Source organism: Pelodiscus sinensis, chromosome 2 (assembly GCF_049634645.1).
Source record: "Pelodiscus sinensis isolate JC-2024 chromosome 2, ASM4963464v1, whole genome shotgun sequence".
Taxonomy (NCBI): Eukaryota; Metazoa; Chordata; order Testudines; family Trionychidae; genus Pelodiscus; species Pelodiscus sinensis.
The window spans coordinates 184,520,604-184,537,710 of record NC_134712.1 but is presented as its reverse complement, the minus strand read 5'-3'; the positions used below and the strand labels follow the sequence as shown (position 1 = coordinate 184,537,710).

At 42.5% G+C, this 17,107-nt stretch overlaps 1 protein-coding gene across 3 annotated transcripts in view; it reads right to left on the bottom strand.

Annotated features, from left to right (window-relative positions):
- The window catches only part of GADL1 (glutamate decarboxylase like 1), a 104,329-nt gene extending 87,503 nt beyond the window's left edge, over positions 1-16,826 (bottom strand). The window contains exon 1 of one of the 3 annotated variants that reach the window (XM_025190298.2): positions 16,615-16,826. In XM_025190298.2, the coding sequence (XP_025046083.2) occupies positions 16,615-16,651 (37 nt within the window). In that variant the 5' untranslated portion in view covers positions 16,652-16,826. The remainder of the gene's footprint in view (positions 1-16,614) is intronic. The other 2 variants (XM_075921977.1, XM_006134301.4) reach the window with 2 other exon arrangements.
- Between the last annotated feature and the right edge of the window lie 281 nt (positions 16,827-17,107).

Below are 17,107 nucleotides of genomic sequence, written 5' to 3'. Positions count from 1 at the left end.
AACATCCTGAAAAACCAAAATGCTTTAATTTCATTAATTTTCCAATAATTTCATAGATTGTAAGGCCAGAAAGGACTACAGCGATCATCTAAGCTCATCTCCTGTAAAACCCACCACACAGAACTTGCCCAAAACAATTTTTAGAGCAGAACTTTTAGAAATGGAGAAGCCACCACAACCTTTGGTAAATTGGGTCCAATGATGATTAAGTACTCTTATCATTAAAAATGTATGCCTTATTTCTAGTCTGACTGACAAGCTTCAACTTCTAGCTATTGGGTTATATTACACCTTTTTCTGTTAAATTGAAGAATCCTTCATTCATTATCTGCTCCACACATAGCTACTTATAAGTTTATCAAGTCAGCCCTTAGCCTTTTCTTTGTAAAACTAAATAGATCCAACTGATTGTGTGTGTGTCACTGTAAGGCAGGTTTTCTAATCTTTTAATAGTTTTCACAGCTTTTCTCTGAACTCTTTCCAAATAATCAACATCCTTCTTGAATTGTGGGTACCGGAGCTGGTCACAGTTTTCCAACAGTGATCACACTAGAAGCAAATAATCTTCCTACTCAAGATACCCCCATTTTGCATGTGAGGAAACAATTGGCTCTTTTGGCCACGGCGTCCTGCTGGAAGTTCACCTTCAATTGATTATCAATCACAACACCTAAATCTTTTTCCAACATGGCTGTGTCTACATTGGCATCCCTTTCCGGAAAAGGGATGCTAATGAGACACTTCGGAATTGCAAATCCGTGGGGGATTTAAATATCCCCCGCGGCATTTGCATTTACATGGCTGCCGCTTTTTTCCGGCTCGGGGTTTTTGCCGGAGAAAAGCGCCAGTCTAGACGCGATTCTCCGGAAAATAAGCCCTTTTCCGGAGGATCCCTTATTCCTACTTTCAAGGGATCTTCCAGAATAAGGGATCTTCCGGAAAAGGGCTTATTTTCCGGAGAATCACATCTAGACTGGCGCTTTTCTCCGGCAAAAACCCCCGAGCCGGAAAAAAGCGGCAGCCATGTAAATGCAAATGCCGCGGGGGATATTTAAATCCCCCGCGGATTTGCAATTCCGAAGTGTCTCATTAGCATCCCTTTTCCGGAAAGGGATGCCAATGTAGACACAGCCCATATGTATATAGTAGTAGTATCCTAAACATGATAGGCACCTTCCAAAAATAGAGGAAGACATAGGGTACGTCTAGACTACATGCCTCTGTCGCCAGAGGCATGTAGATTAGGCTACCAGACATAGGAAAATGAAGCAGCGATTTAAATAATCGTCGCTTCATTTAAATTTACATGGCTGCCGTGCTGAGCCGACAAACAGCTGGTCAGCTGTTTGTCGGCTCAGCGCGATAGTCTGGACGCGCGGGTGGTGACAAAGGTATTTGTCGACCACCCAGGTAAACCTCATCCCAGGAGGCATACCTGGGTGGTCGACAAATACCTTTGATGTCGCCACCCGCGCGTCTAGACTATCACGCTGAGCCATGTAAATTTAAATGAAGCGGTGATTATTTAAATCGCCGCTTCATTTTCCTATGTCTGGTAGCCTAATCTACATGCCTCTGTCGCCAGAGGCATGTAGTCTAGACGTACCCTAAGTGCCCTGCCCTGAAGAGCACTCTAGCCAGAAAGAAAGAAAAAAAAAAAGATATGGGCAGTGACAAGCTCCTGGGTTGTTAGCTCCATACTAAACACACTAGATTCCTTCCTTCTCTGACCCTTCCTCCACCATTCAGCCGTTTTTATTTCCCCGTGGAACAATCCCCGGCATTATTTCACCATTCTTATCTCCCAACCCCCTCCCAACATCTGGTCTGAGTGTTCTGACCACACCACCTCTGACCCTCTCCTTCATCCCTTCCGCTGGATCCCTCTTCGGCTTCTTGCAACTGCTGTCAAAACCTCCACCCAACTCTACTCCTCCCTATCTTCTGCCCTTCTCTCATCATATCCCTCCATACCCCATCTGCTCTCCAATGATACTACTACTTGTCCACTTCTCTCAGAACCATCCCTACCAGACTATGCACTTCCCGAGGTAAACCACAAAGCCCATTTCATTATCCCCTCAAAGATTTTTTTTCCTGAAGCCACACTGCTTTTATATCACTAGGAAACTAGCTGACTAAGGCATCCACTTACCTATTTCACTTATTTATCTCATGAGAGAAGACCAGGTGTCCAATTTTAGCTGAGCTGAGTATAAAATGGAGGGTGAGATATTCTAGAGGAGATGTTATCAGAGAAATAGGATGAAATGTGAGATTGGAAGACAAAGACAGACCAGAAGAAGAGAGGCAATTCTGTGGCTACTCAAGGGTGCGGAAGTAGTAGTTAAAGCCGTGGATAAGGTTACCCAGAAACAGGGAAAACAGAATGAAAATGAGAGCTCTGTGGGACTTCCCACTGGAAAGTGACAGAGGGAAGACTACCAACCTAGACATAAAAGTGCAGCCAGAGATGTGGCAGGTGATCTGGTACTTTAATAGGGCCAGAGAAGACAATGTCTCAAGCAAGAGGGAGTGGTCAGCTATATCAAATTGCAGCAGGGAAGTCAAGGAAAATGGGAATGAAATGGAGGCCCTGAGTTGAGAGTAGGGAGAGGTCATAGAGAAATCTTTTTAAAAAAGGTTTTGGTCAACTGGAGTAGACAGAAATCTGGTATGAGGGGGATCCAATATGAAGTTGGGGGGAAGATTCAGAATAAAGACTGTAGGGGGGGCACATTCTATGAGGTTGAGGGTGAAAGGGAAGAAAGGATGGGGGAGAATGTAGTCAGAGACAGGCAAAATATAGTGTCTTCACTTTTCAGAACACAGCCCTCTTCCACATATGGAAGAGATCTCCAGTTTGTTCCGATCATTTTGAATTATGACCCTATCCTCCAAAGCACTTACAACCCCGCCCAGTTTGGTATCATTTCCAAACTTAATAAGCATACTTTCTATGCCACCATCTAAATCATTGATGAAGATATTGAACAGAACTGGTCCAAAACAGACCCCTGCAGAACCCCACTTGTTATGCCCTTCCAGCATAACAATGAACTGTTAATAACTACTCTCTGAGAATGGTTATCCACCCAGTTATTCGCCCACCTTATAGTAGTCCCATCTACATTGTATTTGCCTAGTTTATTGATAAGAAGGTCATGAGAGGCCATATCAAATGCCTCACTAAAGTCTAGATTTACCAGTCAACTGCTTCTTCCTAATCCACAAAACTTGTTATCCTATCAAAGAAAGTTATCATATTGGTATGACATGATTTGTTCTTTACAAATCCATGCTGGGTGTTACCTATCACTTTACTTTCTTTCAGATATTTGCAGACAGATTCGTTAATTAATTGCTCCATTATCTTTCCTGGCACAGAAGTTAAACTGACTGGTCTGTAGTTTCCTGGGTTGTTCTTATTTCCCTTTTTATAGATGGGCACTATATTTGCCCTTTTCCAGTCTTCTGCCATGATTTTTCCAAAGATGATAGCTAACGGCTCAGATATCTCCTCTATCAGCTACTTGAGTATTCCAGGATGCATTTCATCAGGCTCTGGTGACTTGCAGATATGTAACTTTTCTAAGTAATTTTTAACTTTTTTTTTATTTAACTTCTAAAACCTACCCCATATACACTAGCATTCACTATCTTAGTCATCCCTTCATCATCAAACTTCTTAGTGATGAATGAAACAAAGAAATCATTAAGTACCTCTGCCATTTCCAAGTTTCCTGTTATCGCTTCTCCCTCCTCATTGAGCAATGGGCCTACCCTGTCCCTAGTCTTCCTCTTGGTTCTAATATATGTATAGAATATCTTCTTGTTACCCTTTACATCTCTAGCTAGACTGAGCTCGTTTTGTGTCTTTGCCTTTTTAATCTTGCCCCGCATACCTGTGCTGTTTTCTTATATTCGTCCTTTATCATTTGACCTAGTTTCCACTTTTCATATGACTCCTTTTTTATTTTTAGATCATGCAAGATCTCCTGGTTAAGCCACGGTGGTCTTTTGCCATACTTTCTATCTTTCTATTCTATATATGGAAAATACCATATGGATGCGGCATCAATGGAAATTAATAGGAACCACAAATTTTTGCATCCAAAATCAGAAGTTGGCCCTAAATATATACACATTTTCTGCAATGGGTGGGTTTGAGTTCTGCAGACCAAGATATGGATCTAAAGTGTTGTGACTCTTATAATTTTATAGCAAGTCTTGCGATATTTGATGTTTTACTTCAAGCACCAGCTAGCACTTGTAAGAATCTGAAATTTGAATTTTTAATATTTTTTACAGTAAATTGTATCCCTCATGGTTGCAGAGCAAAGCTTAAAAACATGACCAGAATGTACCTTTAAAGTTCAAAAGAAAAGAAGCAAAGAAAGTCCCAAAATAGAGGGTTTTTTTAAATCTCACCATTTTTAATCAGAAAAACTTATGACTTTGGGGCACCCAAGTTGTTGTTTTTTTAATGTTCACTCTTGGCAATACTGGACTTGCAATAACCTCTAGCTTTCACTTTTAAGTAACATGATAGATGGTTTAAATTGTATGCTTTTAATGCCCTTTTTCCAAGCCTCAGAGCCAACAATGTCATTTTAATCTGTATGAAGACCCAAAGATTTTAATGCTACTTTTCCTTTTAGGGGCTATTCCAATCATCATGGCCAAAATAGCATTACTTTATTATCTATTTCTAATGGGCTTTCAAAACTCCTTCTAAACAAATGAAGGTTTTAAAAACACACACAGTGGGTCTAAGAGAGCCCTGTGTGTGTCACAAGTAGCCCAAATGGGAAGATAGCATCTTCCAATGTGTGCGTCTTGTGTAATAGGCATTAGGGATGTGAACATGTACCCATGTATACAGTTACGTGCTCTTTCCCCCCACCATGCTGCTGCCTCCCACAGAGGCAGGGGGGCCAGGAAGGAGGCAGGAGCTGATGCTCCCCCTTTCCCCCCCCCCTCTTGCCCCATATATAAACGTGTAACCGTTGAAAATTTCAGCAGTTACAAATTTACAAAAATAAACACATTTTAACATCCCTAACAGACCTATAAACTACAATGCTGTGATAGTGACAAACTTCATTGTTTTGCATTTAAAAATATGGAAGGAGCATTCTAGGCAGCATGAGAGAGAAGGCAAATACAGAAAGTGCATCAACAGCAAGTGTAATTTCAGGCAAGTGGCTCAAGGCTAGAAGCACCGCTAAAACATTAGCGAATAGAAGTGCTGTAAATCTGAGATTAAGGATTACTGGCTGCTCAAGATGGCCTGTGACACACGGAGGGCCTGATCCTGCTCTCATCCAAGTCAAGTAGGGATTTAGTCATTGACTTCAGTGGCAGCAGGATCAAGCACAATTCTGACATTTCATTCTGAGAGTACAATATTCTAGCTCAAAAGCTTAATATTTTCAAAGCTGCATTCCACTGTTATGATCAATATTATTTTCTTCAAAAGAAAACATAACATTTGAGTGCCTGAAGTTGAAACACCACACACAAACGCAAACAAAATACTTTGTTACCACCTTTTTCTGTGCAAGCCATACTGACAGCTAAATATGTGATTCTGTGTTTGCATAAAATAGAAAAACCTTTGCTGCAACGCTCACACTCTGCTAAGCGAAACTGGAGACTTGTGCTTGGCACATTCTAACAGCATTCATCTGAGTAGAATGAAATGTCATGGGGAGATTTACTACTTACAGGAGGCACAGAAGCAGAGGGGGATGGGTGAGAGGTTGCACTGTAAGGGACACAGCTTGTGTCTGAATACAAAGCACTAAATCCTGCTCAGTTTTCTTAGGAAATAGTCCTGTTGATAAAGTGAGTAAAGCGAGTGGGATTTGACTCACAGAGTAACTCACAGATTGTAACAAATTTGTTTCAATAATTTCATCTGCATTCATCCTACATAGATTTTAATTTTAAACCATGAATGCAACCACTCAAATTTGTAAAAATTCTTTCATGTATTGAATTCTAGTTGCTACTCCCTCCAAAGATATCTGCATCTTTTGTATCAAGTGAATTAAAAACAAATAGAGAAATTCAATTTTAAACTGTCCAACCCACAGGGTACAATGGTTTGCTATCGTCATGCTGCGCACATTATATTAAAACCTAATCTGTGCTGTGCTATGCACTGCAACCAGTGTTGTATATGCCAGGGAATTCAGTCACGATTTAGATTTTTTTTTAAATAATAATTGCTTTGTAAACATACATGATTAAAATAAAGCTGATCTGGTTATATGACAAAATATATTGATAGTTTTGCAGTAAACCCTTTTCTCAGGCCTGCTACTAAGGAACAGCTAAAGACAACAGATGGTTTGTTAGAATTCTTCATATTATGCTTAAAATGGCAATGTTATGTGGCCAGAATGATGTGATATAACTGCCTTGGTGGCCTGGGTGGATCACCCAAGTGCAAAGAGAATCCTTAAGTGTTGTAGAGTTTGGACTGTGGCTCCAGTATCACATCTCATCCCCGCAGCTAATGTACTGGCAATGGCCTGAAGAAAGGGGGCATGGACAGAATGCTTCTCTTTGGAATGCTCTAACTTATATCCAGAGACTGCACACAGCAGTCTCAGAATTTTAAGAATGCAAAGGTCAACCTTATGGTTAGGGCCCTACCAAATTCACAGCCATGCAAAACATGTCACGGTCTGCGAAATCTGGCTTTTTGTGTTTTCATCCTATACTACACAGATTTCACAGGGGAGACCAAAAGGTGACTTGCAGGGAAATCAGGAGGCTATTTTAGGAGGGTCAAGGTATTGCCACCCTTATTTCTGCATGCCATCAGAGCTGGGCAACTGGAGAGCAGTGTTTGTAATGCTGGTCAGGTGCCCAACTCTGAAGGTATCCCCTACCAGCAGCAGTGCAGAAGTGCAGTAATACTATACCTGTGTTACCCTTACTTCTGTACTGCTGCTGACTTAGGATACACTGCAAGGCTATTTCGGGATACCGAAAGAGCTCCCCTGCATCTACACAAGCTGCCCGTTATTTCAAAACATTTTTCGAAATAATGGACATGCTATTTCGCCATCCCGGTAAACCTTGGTGCACAAGGAATAAGGGATGGCCCGAAATAGCATGTTATTTCGAAATCTGACACAGTGTAGACACGCCAAATTTCAAAATAAGCTATTTCGAAATAAAATCGAAATAAGATATGCATTTTGTGTGGCGCAAATTGCATATCTTATTTCGAATTTAGGGTGCTGTGTGAGCGCACCCTAAGGGCCCAGCTCTGCAGAAAGCAGTACAAAAGTAAGTGTAATATGGCTATGGCATTATCAAACTTACTTCTGCACTGCTGTTGGCACGATGATGCCTTCTGAACTGGGCACCCAGCCAACTGGGCTTCCACTCCCAACCCATGATTGTGCCCTGCTTTGTCAGACCAACAGTGTTATTAATGGTGCATGGAAATAGGGATTCCCTTAGATCTGCCAAAAGCCTTATTTAACAAAAGTCTGTAGTGAGACTGGAATAGTGAAGTTGTGAATTCTAATCCTGCAACTGCCACTGATTTGCTTGTGTGACACTGCCTCTCTGTGAATCTCTTCTCATTTCCAGAAATAGGAACAGCTACACTATGATTATTTGCATGTAGTGGCCACAACTGAGATCTGAGGCCATGGTGGATTGGGTACTACCCATATACGCAGTAAGGGACCTACGATCCATGTAGATATTACAGGTAAAGGTAAAAAGGATCTAATATATTATTATGATGGTGGGGTATTTAGGTGGAGAGATTAAGTGATTTGCCCTAGCTCAGAGAGAAAATCTGTGGTAGAGCTGACATACTTATTTTTTTTAACAGCAGTTTTGTGCAGATAATGTACTGAATGTAGTTAGCATAAGGACAAAGAGCACCCCTGTTTATATGTGCTTTGTTGAAGCAGAAATGTTGTAAAAATGTACAGTATGAATTAAATAGAACAGTTAAGAAACAAAAGATGGCTATTTTGGCTGCAACTGAATTCATAAAAAATAACCATTAGAGATGAAACTTGGTACATTTGGTTTCCTTTTTTTAATTATATACTTCTACATTTTAACTTGTATTGATTCATGACTAAATGAGTGCTTCCTCAACTGAATGTGCAAAGATTGGTGTTTAAATATGTTTTTAAATGACAAAAAAAATACCTAAATGCATGGAATTGCACGTTACAGACCTGAAAATAGCATATGCAATACTTTTCTTTGACTCATATGTTGTAAATTTATGTAAATATATGCTTTGTTATTAATGTGACAATTTTAATTTAAATAAAAACCATTCCATGTTTGATACCCTCATTAAACCATTTGCAGATCATAAAAGTTAGAAATACAAGCAGGCTACATCCCAAGGAGGTCAAGGAGTTAGGATTTCTATTTCATACTCTGCATCTGCCATGTCTTAGCTTCATATTAAGATTAATTCCAATTTTCTTCAGCCTCTTTTCCTAATTGGAAACATTACAGCATGAATCATTCTTTCAGTTACTTGGCTGGGACATCAAAATGTCAATCTTAAATATTAACATCTACTCAAGAACCCTGCTACTTTGCTTTTGGTTATTTTGGGTGGTTGTTTTTATTTCATTTTTAAAATGTCCTGCTTGATACTGTCATGCCTAGTAAGCATGCAGCAGCCTTCAAGAAGACCCTGCCATTTTACAGTAAAGGGGATCATGCCTATGAGGAACCTCAGTTTTGCATAAGATTGGGCTACTAAGATAAAGGGTAGAGCACACAAACCTAGGGCAAACAGATATTCTGAGCTAGCCGAGTCATTAACAGACTAGCACTCAGGTAATCCCTCTGTAGAGTTATTGCTACCACAATGAACAAGTATATTTTTGCTCAGCAAGGACTACCAACCTAGTAATTTTGATAGTTTTCAAAATAAACTTAATGCTTCTTTGATTTTTTTCATAAATCATTTTACTGTTGCTTGCCCACATTTTATATTTTTTTCATAATAATAATCAAACATTTTTTCTGGAAAACATCAATCTATCTTAAAAGGTGCCTACTTTAAATTTAAGCTGGATTCCTACTAAAAAAAGATTTCCTAAAAGCATATTTTTAAATGCTGGAATTCTAAAATCATCTCTGTCTTTAAGTATCTATTTACTTCTTGTTTTTTTCGATCTCATACAGTTTGAACTGTATTCCTCTCTTCACCCATGCACTTAACTCAGTGATGCATGTGCATTCAAAGCAGAATTAGACCCCTTTGATTCTTTAGAATCACAAAACCTAAAATTTTATGATCACGTTCACTTCAACTGCCTTCCACCTTCACATTCACTACCAATTCCTCTATTCTGTTCAGAATCAAGTCTAAAATGTCTGTCACTCTGGTTACTTCCACCTTCTGAAACAGAAAGTTGTCTCCAATATATTCCACAAACTTATTGGAAATGTTGTTATGCCATATTACTTTTCCAGCATCTGTCTGGGTAGCTAAAGTCGCCCACTCTTAGCAGAACCTGTGCTTTGAATATTTGTACTATTTGTTCCAGAAATGCCTTATCTGCCTCATCTTCAGAATGTAGTGGTCCATGATGTCATCCTTATTTTTCTCTTCCTTTTATCCTTATGCAGAGACTTTTATCTGGTCTGCTTCTCACCTCCTACTGGATCTGATAACAAGCGTGTATGATCTTGATGCATAATCCAACAGCTCCAACCTTTTTATCTTGCCTGTTCTTCCCGAAAAAGCTGCACCTTTCTATACCAATATTCCAGTAATGAGACTTGTCCCAAATCTCTGACACACCAATTAGGGATGTCACTGTTAACTGGTAAGTATCACCCTCACCAGGTGATGCTTACTAGTTAACTGGCAGCCTGGCCGGGCTGAAGCAGCCTAATGGCTACGTGGGCAAGAGGCACTCCAGCCCAGCCAGACTGGATCAGCTCTGTGCCCACAGCATGGTGGGCCTCACCCAGCTAGAGCAGTTTGCTTCTCATTTGGGGTACAGTGGGCCCAGGCAGAGCAACCTCTGCCCACAGCGGCCCAGCCTGCCTGGCTCAGCCAAGCAGCCCCTGCCCAGAGTGGGCCTGACTTGGCTGGAGCAGCCCATTGCACAGCTGGAATAGTCACCTGCCTGTGGGATCCCATTTAATTAAGTCATAATTTAGCTTATGTACTAATACTTCCAATTCTTCCTGTTTATTCCCCATTCTCCTTGCATTAGTGTATGGACATAAAAATCCCTCCTTGTATGCACATAAACCCCATTATTGTGAATAAGAGATATCTGGGTGCAGAGGTAAAAAAAAAAAAATACAGAAATATTGGTGCAACTTGATTGTCTCCAGGCAATTCTTATATCACCAATTCTGATGCTTTACAAGCAATTGCCTCCAACAACTTCTGTGATATGTGACTACAAATGACTTTTTTTTAAAGTTGCCAGAAAGTTAACTTTTTCTGTTATTGCAAAGTTGTAAGCAAAAAAATGTTTTGTGTATATTTTAGATAAATGTTGAAAAGGTACTGTCCTAAGTTTGAGTCTTTAAAAGGAATGCAGAAATACAAATCTATATATTTCAATTTTTCCATGCTTCATGTTTAAACATACTGTCAATGTTGACAAAAGTCTAAATGCTCGTCAAATAAGAAGACAGCTTACATTAAGCAGGAAGAAACTCAGGCATATGAAATATAAATTGTCAAATAAGCAATAAGAACAGAGTTAATGTGCAATAAGATTCCCAATGCATTATAATTGGACAATTTCTAGCTACATAATTGACAAGATATCTTAATCAAATAAGAGACATTATCTATCATGCTTCTCAAATGTCAAGTTACATCTTATTCAACAGTCTCTAAATGTCTAGAAAAAGCTTTATAACTTTAATATAATATGAACATTCTTCTGTATAACAGCTTTATTCTGTGCCATCTTGATTTCTTGCAAACCTGTTCCCTTTCTTATAATTGAGATTAACATTTGAGGTCATGTCTTTCTTGTCAAATGAGACTTTAAGATACAAAGAGTTTTACCCTGCAATCCTTATTCCTGTCAAACTACCAGACAGGCTTAACTTCTGCTGCATTTGCTAGGCTGTACATTACACAATGTCAGGTGGATTCATCCTGCATTAAATAGATGCTCTCTGGCTCCCATCTCCATTCTGCCAGCAGCAGCTGAGATGGTGTAGCTCCCCAAACATGCACTATTCAGCCAGAAGTTCAGAAAGAAAAGGGAGTTTGTTACATAAGCTGTGCTCCCTATTCAGTGCTTTTTTTAATTCTCTTCTGCTCTATTTGATGGGGTAAGGGGGATATATATGAGAATCTTCTCAATGAATATTCTCAGCCTTTAGAGTCCACCAAGGAGGATCTCAGCTTTCATGCTCTTAAAAAATATGTACATTTCTGGGGCTTTTCCTGCACAAGGTAGGCTGGAAAAAGATAGCCGATGTGTGCACACACAGTTTTTACCTACATGTGTGTTAGCTGAATTAGGGTTGTATCCCAAGGAATCATCTTGCTGATCCTCCCCACAATCATTAAGTTGGGCCTACTCATAATAGGGTCTAATTTACAGAGAAAAAAAATGGACTCCAACTGCCAGAAGGTAGTTTGAACCTGTTTCACAACCTGTCCCAAAAAATCTCAATGCTGGGTCTTCTTGGTAACATTTTCGGCCCCTTCTGAATGCTTCCACTGTTGCTGTGACTGGAGTAGCTGCTGCGAGAGCTCTAGTTATGTACCAGGGATGAATGAGTGTCACCCCTGCAATTCTTTACACTTTTCTTACCCCTACAGTAGTGTGGAATGAGAGCCATGCTACTGCTGTATGTGTGGGAGCCCTATAATCACTGCTCTCCACCTCTCCTCCCACTCATTTCTGCATATACCCCACTAGGAGTATTGTGAGTGGGGACATGGAGCCTTTTCCCACCCTCTAGAACTACCCATGCATTAACCCCAGGCCTGCTAATGGGGGGGTTAAAGAGGCACTTGCCCCATCCCTGTAACTCCCAGCCACGGCTACTGCGGTAGCCATCGGAACCCCAGGCCCCTATAAAATTGCTGCAAGAACGCCGGAGCACTGTTCTGTGTGGCTGTGAGGGTTGGGCGGGGGCGGGCTGCAGGCAGCGTTTCAAAGCGGCAACACCGCTTGGAGCCCGGGGTCAGCTGAGGACTCTGATCTGGGCTCCATGCGGAACTGCCGCTTTGAAATGCCATGAGGAGCAGGAGACTACTTGAGTCCACCACTGGCCCCATGCTCCCCACAGCGGATTGTGGGGAGGAGGAGCCCTTATTGACTAATGGAATAGTTGATGCAAATTGCATCGACTATTCGATGAGCCAATTAATCTAAATTTAACCTCCCTAACACACACACCTTGCCCAAGGGCCCAGCAAGGCTGCCAGTCCCACTGATTAACCCAAGAACAGCTCCCAAAACTCTCGTGTTACAGGAGACCTAGAGAGTCAGGGGAGAACCCACCTCAAGAACAGAAGACGATCCATTCTCCTGACCTGACTATCCAAATGATGCTTGTGATGCCCAAGAGACCCAATGTCTCCTTGTAACCCAGAAAAGATAACTGAATCAAGTGGAGAGGAGAAAATAATTTTATAAGGTTAAATTAGAACTGATCCCTGACATAAGAGCTGTAAAACATCATAACAAAAGGATTGATAACACATCAGTGCAATCCAGAGCTTCTTCACATGTAAAAACTTCTTGCTTTTACAAGAGTCTTCATGTACTATTATATAGTATCATATAACATAACTTCAAAAGTTTCTCAGAAATCAAAACTCCTTTGTCTCTTGAGGACCTGTCCTGAACCCCACTGTATACTACTAGAACCTTTAAATTGTTTCCTCCTCCTCTCACTATTAACAGTTACCCATCACCTTTAAACATTACGTCACAGCAGAAGGGAGCACAAGACCCTCTAGCTGAGCAAGTCTGACACACATGAGTGGACACCATAAGTTTACTTTCAGTTTTGTCTCAGAAAAAGAACATTAACTATTTGAGATCAGTAATTTTCAAGGATGCTCAGTCTCATGTGGTTCTCACACAGAGATGTCTTGAGACACAATGTACGCCTAAGTATATTTTACAATATACCAGAAATATAATGTTACTTTATAAAGATTATTCCATTTATGACAAACAGAAAAAGATTCTTAAATAATAAGAATCCAGAGTTTTCATTTAAAAGTGTATTTTATTGATGGTTTACAGTTTTTCCCCCACAAATAAAATACTCAAGATTTAAACCCAAAACAATGTAAAAAAGTTGGGCTCCCGGGAAGCGGGAATCTAGGACAAAAACTCAATTTGGGGGCTACAACCAAGCCTCTAGGGTTCCAGCCACCCTTCCTTTATGACTAGAAGTAAGGGGGCTCCCAAATCTTTTTTCTGTTACAACAGGGTCATGAGATGGAAAAAATTGAAAACCAGTGATCTAGAATATTCTTCTTGATCTTATGGGAGGGAGATGGAATGCTCATCCCAAAGCATATTTTTTTAAATTCAGACTAGCAATAGCCCCCCCCCCTTTTTTTATTCTGTTACAGTTTTAATAAAGAATGTACACAGTGTACAACCAATTTATTCTACATTATCTGATTTCTTGCAAACATAGCTCTCTGAATAGAACAGAATAGAATCGGGGCCAATAGGGATTAAAAATGAATGAACAAAAAACCCCAAATGAATAGTGATGTCAAAAATCAAGAAACAGGCTAGAGTAATAATTAATGTTGTAGACTCAAACAAGGAGATAGCTTCTGCTACATGGGTTCCCCCATCGTAACACATGACAACTGCTATGAAGAAGACATGAACAAGCAGACAGCTATGGTGAGCAGTTCATTCAAGCATCTGAATAAAAAAGTTTCAAAACTAAAATCAGTGTGCACAACATATAGAACAGATTACGCATAATGGTCATTGTACCCACATTACTTTATGGTTGTGAGAAACAGGTATTGACAAAAGCATCTGGAGCAAAAGCTGAAAACATTTAAAATGAAGTGTCTGCACTGTATCAAAGATGCTATATAGCTAGATGGCCTAAGAAATTACATCCATAGAAGAGTGAAAGTACAGTACATGATTACAGTCATCAAAAGGCATCGACTACAATCTTTTGGCTATGTTGCTAGGTGTTCAAGAAGACAGCAGTAGAACATGGTATTCAAAACTATCCAGGCAGCCCCCACAACAGTTCAAAACAGATGGTAATGGAGTCTGTTCATAACCTGGACCCTACCCAATCTCAGCACTGGAAAAAAGAGAGGATGATGATGAATAGTTTTTTCCAGGTAAGAAACCAGTAAGTTGCACATTGCTAATTTTTGCACGTTAACAGTATAACAAATATCCTAAATATATAAATGCATCAAACTACATGACCTTGACAGTTCTCCTTTCATATCTCATTAACAGCATCATAGTTATATGAAAAATAGGTCTCTCACATACTTAATGTCTAAAAGCTTATATTTTAAACATTTTAGTCCTTCACCTGTGCATTTAACAGCTTTCTTCCTTTTATGCTCAGTGTGCTATTGTAATAACTTTCTGGTGTAATTAATGCATTTATAAAATAGATGCATTTTTTTCCCTAAGATGCTTGCTTCAAAGAGCATCATTAGATTTCTTGTTCTCACCAGAGCAAAGGGTGGGTGGAAGGTGTCAGTATTGGTCTTTAAAGTACTTCTTTTAACAATAAAGTATTACACTATTCTATAGTATGTGGCTGAAATACTACAGCATCTCGAAGGGTTTTGGGAATATTGCTCCATAAATTGATATGAAAGTTTCTGCTTTAGGAGGAATACATCAAGGAGACCAGCAAACCATCTTCTGCACCATTATCCCAAAGAAATTCCTCAGAACTCTACCAGTTTGGGATTGCAAAGGGTGGGTGAAAGGCACCTTCACTCCAGATACTGCCCCCCCCCCCCCTCCAGTTCCAAACACAGATGATAACTTTGTGTAAGCAGGCAGGGAAAGGTGCACTTACACTCAGAAGCAGGTGCACTAAGTAGGGTTGCCAATTCCTGGAGGTTTCATCACATGACATTACCTGTGGAATCCTTAATGAAAGGTTATGCAAGAGGCTAGGGATACAGGACACCTCTCACTGGGATGCCCAGCAGCAAGGAGGCAGCAGCTCCCTGAGACACAGCACTCACCACACTGGAAGGAAGCAGTACAGCAGCTGGCTGCAGGCTGAACTCCCCCTGCTACATGGGGCTGCTTCTCCTTCCCTGCAGCTGGAGTCCCAGTGTTTCCCACTACCTGCTTTGCAGACCATCTGCTGAGGTGTGGCAGGGGAGCATCTTTTAGATCAGGGGCTCAGTTGCAGCCCCATCCAGCCTGGAGAGCCCCATGTATGAGTGAGGAGAGCAGGTGGGAGAGGGTGAGGAGTAGGAAAGGCGGGGGGGGGGGGGGGGGAGAGGGGATGTGGACTCTGCAGCCTCCAATATGCCTATCAAGGAAATGGCAATTACAGGAGGGTCATATTTCCCCCTCAGAAAAAAAAGTGACCGATAGTGCCCCAATGTCTTGCTAGCTGAGACGATCAAGTCCCAAGCACTTCAATGGCACATGGGGACTGTGCATCCCAATTATGTTGCCCCTTTCCTTGGTTTTGTTTTAAACACTTGCTAAACTGACAGAGAGAATAGTTGAGGAGGGGAGGGATGCCTGCAAACTCTGGAAGGGGCTGGGCAGACACAGGACAGTGAGTAGGATGTGTTGTTACTAGATGTTGTTTACCTACATGTTAAGTTTCAGGGTGCAGAGACAGAGGCAACAGGGGCCATGAGTCCAGTCTTCTAATATTTTTTCCAATCCATGTGCAGAATACATTTTGTTATGTGCACCAAAGCATATGTGAGTGGGCACCACCACCAGACGCACATGCTGCCAGCTGTGAGCGCTCTGCTAATCAGCCCTGGGGCATTTGAGTCTCTCCTGGGTGGCTGCCCAAGTGCTCACCTTACAGGGAACACTGGCCCATACCCCTGCAGAACCTTTCAATAACCTTTCCCTCGGCCTCTCTCCCTGGGTCACCAAGAGATTAATTTCTGGGAGAGCTGAGCCTCTAGCCTCTGGACTGGGCAGTTCAGAGCCCCAGCAGGGGCACCTCTCCGCTTGTGCATCAGTTATGAAAGATTAAAAAAAAAAAAAAAGTTTCTTCACCTCCCACCCCCACTCACCTCTCTCCTTACAAACTGAGCCCAGTGCCACCTCTGCACTAGTGTTTCATTCAGACACTCCAGAGCAAGCCCCACGGGTCAGCAAGCCCAGCACTTAGGGCAGGCCAAGGCCGCTGAAAGCAGAGGCAAGCCCCCCAAGAAGCCGTCCGCAGAGCAAGCAGCAAACCCGAGACCACCAGCCCCCCCCGCAAATATCCCTCCCTCCTCCCCCAGGTTTCCCACCCCGGGAGAGCCGAGGACCGGAGCGGAAGAGGGGCGAGGGGCGGGCAGCGAGCGGAGCCCACCAGCCAGGACCCGCCGCCCCCCGCTCCCGCAGAAGGGCAGAGACAGAACCAAGGCGCTGCCCGGGCCGCCTTTACCCTCCATCTCGCCTCCGCGGTCGGCGCTGCTGGTCATGGAGCCGCCCGTGCTGAGCGCGACCCAGGCGCTGTCCAGGCGGCGGCCGCTCAGGTGTGTCTCGCCGGAGCCCGCCCTTGGCAAATGGCCGCAGGTGGCGGGGAGCGAGGAGAGCGACGCGCAGTCTCCGCCCAGCGCCCGGAGCCCTGCCCTGCCCCTCCGGCAGCAGCTGCTGCCGCCCCTCAGCCGCCGCCGCCGCGCGGCCCCTTATTAAGAACTGCGGCTCGGCTGGCGCCCAGCCCGCCCCCGCGGAGCTCGTAGGCAGCAGCGGGGCAGGCTCCCCTGGGGGCAACCCGCGTGGTGCGACCGCCCGGGGCCGTTCGCGTCCCGCCTCCAGTGCTTTGCGGGGCGGGGGTCCCCCGCCAGACGCGTGACTGAATTGCCAGGCTTTGGTGGGGTCCCTCTCCCGCGCCCTCGCTCGTTTCCATGCCCGGCCTTGGCCTTGCAGCTCCGTGG